The sequence below is a fragment of the Echinococcus granulosus genome, assembly GCF_000524195.1.
Source record: "Echinococcus granulosus chromosome Unknown EG_S00033, whole genome shotgun sequence".
Lineage (NCBI taxonomy): Eukaryota > Metazoa > Platyhelminthes > Cestoda > Cyclophyllidea > Taeniidae > Echinococcus > Echinococcus granulosus.
In genome coordinates, this window is record NW_020170413.1 from 140,193 (window position 1) to 148,372 (window position 8,180).

Consider the following 8,180-nt stretch of genomic DNA (forward strand, 5'->3'; position numbering starts at 1 on the left):
ACAAAAGTAAACTGACAGAGACAATATTGGAGGCGATTTGTTGAGGCTGCCAATATGGAAAGGTTAGATAGGCTTGCGATTAGGCTCTGGGATCAGTCTTCCTTGCCCCGAAGCATTATGAATTTATTGTTAATCAGTTAAACAGTGAAACAGTCGACACGTAGGGAAGGGAAAGGTGGAGGAGTCGACCAATTAATGTGTCACTCCTTTAGTCATTTAGACGGGTAGAAAAATGGTGCGGCGTACGCATGCGGGACAGTAGCATGACCCCCACCTCCCACAGACTACTTAAGAAGTGTCCTCACTTAGGGCAACTAACCGGGTAGACATGGTGGCTAAATGCCTTCCTATTCATGTGGTCCATGTAGGCTGCAAAGTTCATCCAATCTATCAGTATGATAAAGTTCACCAACTTCCATATGGGCGATTTCACATCCGTGTGCACAATTCCTTCATTTTATTGCTTATTTTCCTATTTGTCAGAACTAATGACGACTGGAAACTGCGCCCTTGCATCCCTTTGCATGTCGCAATGACTACCTCCTCAGTTAGTCATTCAATAAATGCAAGTGCTGCATCGTGGACTTTTGTGTCTTCTTTCATCCGATTAAACAGGCAGAAGAGAAGCAATAAGCCGACCCATAAGTTGTTGAAGCACTTTTGAATGGTGTCCTTGCATAAGGGAAATGTAATGACTTGACACAAGCGGTAGGAGATCTTGACTTCCTGTTCATTCGTCGTGTCCATATTGAGTCGCGTCTTGACACCTCCACCAAATCGCATTCAAATTCAGCCTTCTGTTCTTCACAATAGCAAGCTTCATTCTCGAAGCCGAAAGTAGACTTCATCGCCTCTTCTACATACAATATTCGAAAATCCACTAGTTGGACCATGTCAAAAAAGAGCATTTTAGCAAGACAGTTCCTTCGAAATCGTGATGGAATGCGATGACCGTCCGTGCGGCACAGTCACGACGATGGGACGCAGTGCGCTTTTGAGAAAGGAAACGGTACCACATTGTCCAAAGTGATGATTCTATCTTGCAAATGTTGTGCAAGCAAAATATCCCTGTCCTCACTCACTCATTTATTCAGAGAGGTTTCCACTTCTTTTTCTACTGCGTGGCCCACATTCAGCATGCATGTGCTTCCAGCTTACCGCTAACCGCCTAAAGGCGAAGGCCAAGACAAATCTGTTATTATACCGACGGTTAACCGAAACAATCAGAGGCCGGCTATACAGTCCCCACTGTCTTATGGTCAAGCAAGAATGCATCTGGCGTATCATCCCATGCCGACTTATAGGTTGGGAAGAGGACAGCTGTCCCGATTCATTTATCCACTGTTTACCCGATTAAGAGGATGGAAGAATTCAACCTCAAGCAAGTAAAAAACAAAAGCTCTACAACACTGCCACACTTTTGTCGAGTTAGAGGCCTCCATCCAGCTGACAAGCAACACCGTCAATCTGCAAAGTGAATATAAAATTGGACTACACCTCAAACATTTACTACTTGTAAAATTCGAATTTTAAGCATTACATCATTTTCAACAAATAATGCTTGTTGATCGAGGGATTCTTCGCCGATTCACAAGGAGAAAACGGACACCGGTCTCAGGTAAAACGTCGGTATTTTGTAGACAACCCAATCCATACTATGCAACTTGAAATGTCTCCATCTGGCCAATCCTATCAGCCTAAAAATCGGAATCTAAAGGTGGAAGATAAAGATAATTTAGATAGTAAAATTAACTTGCATCAGTCCGGTTTTTTTGATCCTAAAACTACGACTTAGCAATTCTTCCAGAAATTACGTGCATTTGTCCTGGACTAAAAGTTCAGGTGACTAGAACGCCAGATTAACCGCTGTGTCCTCCTCTCCGTCTGCGTCTAGCACCTGTACTGCAGAGTCATTAAGTGGTCCAATAAACCTTTTCGATTGTGGTGATGGCTTCGCCTCTGAGACCATGGAAGGGAATGCCGCAATACAAAACCTTAATTAAGATTTAGAATTTTCTGGGCTTGGCCGTCACAATTTGTCATCACCAGTTCTTCCTTTAATGCCAAGTTCGTATTGTGTCATTCACGTTTAATTGCCAACCCTACGTGTGAGAATTTGTGACCTTAAGTCTCCCCACCACTCTGTTTCATTTCCAATGTTTTGAAGGTCACCAAGACCAATTCACGACAGGTTAGTAGGCGCTCGTTTTATTCACAGGAGGGCTGAGGTGACAGATGAGGTAGAGATGGGTGGTGAGAAAAATGAATAGAGTGAAGTGCACACTGTCGAATGGTACAAGGGTGCATACTATCCCTCATATTCGCAAAAGTTGCATTATCTTGTCATGGCTATATTTCCATCCACATATGATCTAAGATCCATGTATCCAACCAATGACTCTTGTCCACATGTCAAACCGCTACAATGCGGAAATATTTCTCTGGTCAAACAGCAAATTAATCGGATCTGATAAGTCACAACAACATTATGCCGGCTTGTCACTCCCCCAATTTATCAATTGCGTCCTACTTTCGAACGATGAGTAGGTAATTCTAGCAATCTCTATCAAAGTAAATGGTTATAACGCCGAGGTGAGTGCATCCGTTAAGCATCCTTTGTTCATCTTTCAGGAGACTGTGAAACCAAGTAATCTCCATTACGACGTAGTTGTAAAAGGAACCCCTATGCCTTTCATCTATTTGCGAATCACATGTGGCTGCAATAGCACACCTTTCTTCCAGTAATTTTGTACACGTACTAGGTAGACATGATCCGAAGTACTGCACATAGTTAATACAACCAAATATGCCTAAATTTACGGTGAAAATATTTGCGTCTGAGTGCGCTGACTAAACAACGTTTTATTTTAATTATAAATACTAAGTTTAGGCCAGTTAAATAAACGCAGAAGCGCAAATGCAGAGAAAGGTGTAGATGCTAATTCTAGTGCAATTTTCACTGCGACTTATACCTTACCTACGTGTCAATAAATAAACAATGCAAAATTTGTACAATTTTCGCACAAAATGTACTTGATAAATGTAATGATCCTAAGACCAGATTTTTTAGATGGATTGCTGATATGTTGACACCTAAAAAGTGGCCTAATATTTCGCATTTGGATGTCAAACCTTTTATCAGCCTGGGGGCAGGTCAACTTGTGTTTTAATGAGAAGTGCCCAGAGTGACGACTATCGAGGCATTTTCAAACCACGTAAACTCCATTCAGGAATAACTACCAATATGCAATCTGCCTTTAATGAATAATGACACAATCAACGAGGCTCGTAAAAAGAAAATTGTGTAGCAAAACCTGGATTATATGTGCTAGGTAAAAATAACAAATGTTTTATTGTTTGATTTTCGAACGAAGCTAAGGTCATATCTGAGGCAGCTAAAAGGCGCGGTATTTATTTCCTTTTAAGGGTAATATGTTTTAGCAGCATTTGGCATACTTTGCAAATGGTTAAACAATAGCTCAAACGTGCCTTGATATGAGTAACGTTTCCTCTGTCACAGCAGGTTCTGCTCTTCTATCAGAACAAAATGTTTTTCCAGTTATTGTAAACAGTTAATTTCAACTTGACTTTAAAATTATGCACAGCTTGTTTTGCCTTGCGTAAACAAGTGCAAAATCTGCTGTTAATGTTGTAGCTAGCTACAAAACCATGGGTAGCATCCATTTCCTTCCCGTGGACATTCTCTTAAAAATATGCAGAAGATCACAGGAGTCTACCAATCACGAAAGTGCAAATTCACCTAAAGATCGCCCCGGTAAATCATTCCTTTCAGCTTACTCACTCAGTAGTTGACTTAACTATGCCTTCCGAATACATTAAATTGCAGTTGCTTACAACACTTGAACCAATTTTGCGTTGCCTATTGGCCCAGGTCGTAGCCAAAGATGTTCTTCTAGTAAGTGCTTTCACCTAGTTAAACATCTATTCCTTATCTATGAAGACTTAGCAGAATATCTTCGCTTAGAAAATTGGGATGTAAACAGCGGGTGGAACCAAATAGCAATAACGACAAGCGTTTACTGAGTAATTGCATAGGGTTTGAAATAGGTATTCATGCATTCATTAAGAGTGTTAAGTCGGGCTTCCAGTCTCAATTGTTGGAACTGTTTTATGTCATCATTTCACCAGAGAGCGGCATTGAATTCACATAAAGATTTAAAATTTGGGACTGTGCTGTCCTTTGCATTTATGCACGAGTAGGGCCTTTCAAATCGAACACTAGCTGTAATGCATTGTTGGGTGTTTCAGAAACCTCATTCTTCTTTTAATGCCCTCGACTACCTAACGCTTGAACTATACCGAAATAACCCTTCAAAGCCGGAGCGTATTGATACTGTGAAGAGCCTAGAAGACATTAATTGGGTCGCTGAATACTGGAAGTCGCATCCTCGAAAACCACTTCCACTCAGTTGGCACTTGACTCGTTCAGAGGCCGCTACCATCATTCAAAAGTACTGGCGAGGATATTCGGTAGCCATCTTTTTGCAAATCCACCTTAAACATGTGGTTGCACTTGACTAATACTAACAGACATTTGAGGTTTTCCCATTAGTTTTGCTGTTAATGCATGACTTACTTTTCACTCGCACTTGTTTACTCAAGTTTTTCTGTTTTCCAAGTTGTCGCGATGGGTGCGAAATGCATGATGAAACGGCATGTTCGCAGCCAAGCCAACCCATTTTGATCGCTTCGCAAAAGCCAAATTTGCCTTTTCCAGTTTATTTTTTGGTCGCCACCTCCAAAGATTTGCTTGTCTCTTAGGCCTGTTTTATGAAGTTTTACGTAAACCATGCACCATGAGTTAATGCATCATTTTCTCTGATTAAGGTGAGAAAACAGGATGAAGTTCAAGACCTTCGAAGGTGGCAACGGGAGTGGAGATTGCAGAAAAATTATGAGAATCCATAAAGCGCTTTTGTTTACTCTACTCTGCATTAATAGGCCGTCCGACTAATCACATTCCAATGACGACAAAGTCACCAATGAAATCCCGAGACAGGTTTCCATTCAACCTCAAGTGTACCTTTTATTACTACCACGCAATTTTGCCCTTTTCTCTGTCTTCTACAATGATGTCAGGAGGTGTTGATGTTGTTTACCTCAAATAAAACATGCTAACGTGGGAGAACTTTTGTGAAACAGAAACCTATTCTCACCCCACTTACAAGGGTATTGTTACAGACTCATAACATCAACTTCAAGTAAGTTGCCCCTTTCCAAAGCATTAGTCACCTCCTCCCAACAGCAGATTTGTTTTAAAAACGCAACACTAGTAAGGAAAAGAATTGAATGAAACTGATCATAAGTGAAAAGGCCGAGAGACTAGACGTATTGGAAAGGCATTTTGCTGACGTGAAGAACAAACCACGGAGAATAAGGAGTATCGCGCGGAACATTGTTAGGATGATTCCCCTCCCAAAAAAAAATATCACTGCATGCCATGTGGACGTTAGCAAGGCAGCGGATGTGCTTAAATGTGCATCAAAACATGATTGGCTACTATGGAGTCCACCTTCTACTCCGATGCTGACCTTCAAAGTAGCGGATGATAGGACAAATCGAATCCACATGCTGCCACCATCTTCTCCTCCCATCCAAGCCACCAATGCTAATGAAATGAGATTCCACATGACTTCGCTCTGGTAAAAGGTAAAGGCAACAGTTCAATTTAAAGAAAGTCATTATTGAATCGTATCCCTGGCGATGGAAAAAACAAAGTGGTTGTTAACAGGGAAAACGATAGCGGAGTCAGAAAATCTACCTAATAAGAATGGTTTTGATTCTGGGGTGAGGAAAGGAGATATGCGACGACGGCAATGATGGAGGGAAAGGAAAGGGGGTAAAAACGCGAGAATAGGGGAGGATGAGAGCAACTTACAGGGGTGTGTAAATCCCACTCCGGCACCGCCAACTTGAAAGGCCGAAGGGAGTGATGACAATGTTAGTAATGACGCCGGAGATGCTGTTCATTTACAGTAAAGTGGGTGGACATTAACCCGTCTCCTTATTTACTTTTTAACCATTCATGAGGGGGTAAGTGGGCACTAAATTGGAGGCCGCCTCATTTCAAGTCAAGGAACCATGGTGATAGTGGGTCATCATCACACTCATGTTATCACTGTCAAGCAATTTCACCGCAGTTAATGTGAAGCAATAAGCAAATTGTAATGCAAAACACTAATGTCCTGAATGCAACTACGTGCAACCAAAAGCATCAGCCTCCGAATTGGATGGGATCGGTACTGCAACTGGCATTATTATCATCTCACCAGTTGGAGCAAATCAAATGAGGCTACTGAAATTGAGAGAGCTTGATGGAGTCTTTCATCGCAGCCGAAATTCTCATTTCACCACGTGTTGCTGGCAAACATTTCATTCCATCAGACGACAGTCTTCTCCCTTGACGCATCGCAAGCTCGCAATCTAATACTCTCTCGAGCAATATGCTATGGCTTTTCAAGCAATCTACGTGCATGGAAATGACACTGACCTATCCTCCTTTGACGGTAATGGGACAAGCGGCCTTGGGGATTGGCGGCGCGGGTTCACTAATCGCTTGGTTAAGTGCTTGAATGGCTACACTCAAAGCCTAGCGATTGCATTGCATAGGGTCTCAACATCTCACGTTACAGAAAACACACCCGTAAAGCGATTTCATGATAAATGTAATTGCATAAAAAGTGGTGTCATTTCGGTTACGCAATTCGTAGCTCTCAAATTCAGGTAGGAAAGGTCGATGGAAATGGAGAGTAGATTTGCGCACTCATCGTTGAGTCGAGATGCAAGGCTTCAGTGGAGGTGAGAGCTACCTCATCAATTCAGGTCGGAACTGTTAAGCTAATAGAATTATTCCTCTCCCGAGCTGACAGTGAGGGCAGTGGAGGATTCCAAATACCAGCAAAAGGTGTGAGTCCTCCCACTGAGGGCGAGCAATTTCCTCTAAGTGCGGATTTGCCGAGAATATCTAGAAGCGAGTAAAATGCCAAACAATGATAGCAGGACGACACGAAAGTTGGATATAGCACTTCCATCGAACAAATTCACAAATGACAGCCACCTCTTGAGACCTAACCATTGTTCAATCCTTTGGAATTTGAAACAATTCGAACTGAATATGGGCGGCTCTATCCAACCCGTGACGGATCTGCACTATGAAAACACTTCAGGGGAGAAAAAACCATTCCTGTATTCGTTGCTCATAAGTCACATCCACCAGATTGTATTCTAATTAGGCCTTCTGTTCTTAGCAATAGCAAGCTTCATTCTCCAAGCCGAGATGTAGGACGTAACAAGTTTGGTGTGGAGGAAAAGGCAAAGGTAGTTAAAAAGATGATTTCGAAGATCGACTTAACCAAGCTGCCTCCACCGAGTCAAACCCATCATTGGACACTTGTGGAGAAATACTCCGAATTGGGTTTAAACCCGTGAGGAGACAGCAGTGGTCAATGGTGACATTGGTGTTAGTAGTGGTAACAGCAGGGGCAGCTTCGTCACCTTTCTTGTAGTCACATCGCACAAGGTTCGCTTTGTCTCTGTTTGGGGAGGCAAACCCCATTGTTAGTCTCGTAGGCTTGCACCAAGTTCACCGACATTCGCTTGTGGCTTTCTGGACCATAAATTCGACAAGAAAGTGTCTCTCTCATGGAGCATTATCTCATAAGCATGAGGGCATTACCGAACAACACCAACTACAAATCGCGCCTTCGCCATTACCTCACACATTACCTAGTTGAGGATGAATTGGAATTCATGAGCTGCTGTCACGCCCTTTGTGCTGCAATCGGTTCAATGTACACATCGTAGGCAACAATTTCCTTTTAACCCTTAACCTTAAGTCTTTGCGCAATTAATGCATGGTCAAAGTTGCGTTATCCAGGTTGGCATAATACCTCTGCCGGTGGACTACCACCTGCCCTCGGAACACGAAGCACTCTAACTATTCATGGACTTCTACACCACTGACTGAAAGTTCAGTCCTCGGTTTTGTGTTTGTACTTTCATAGTGAAACATGTAAAGTACTACAGGGACAACCAAAACTACTTGCTTCTAAGGGTGTATCCGACAGCATCTCATGAAGCACAATTCAATCTTACCTAAGCAATGCGCGAAGAAATGGCAAGGCGACATTCTCAATTAATGTTGATGGACAACACCTCCA

General features: G+C 42.3%; 1 protein-coding gene across 1 annotated transcript; it reads left to right on the forward strand. All coding sequences in view use genetic code 11, as the record gives it.

Moving 5' to 3' along the window:
• Window positions 1-3,495: 3,495 nt before the first annotated feature.
• EGR_04908 (IQ domain-containing protein K) lies at window positions 3,496-4,929 on the forward strand (the record flags this gene model as incomplete). The annotated part of the gene is made up of 5 exons (XM_024494157.1): window positions 3,496-3,571; window positions 3,656-3,775; window positions 3,810-3,916; window positions 4,270-4,491; window positions 4,849-4,929. The coding sequence occupies 5 exons, from the start codon at window positions 3,496-3,498 to the stop codon at window positions 4,927-4,929; spliced, it is 606 nt and encodes a 201-aa protein (XP_024351394.1).
• Window positions 4,930-8,180: the final 3,251 nt, after the last annotated feature.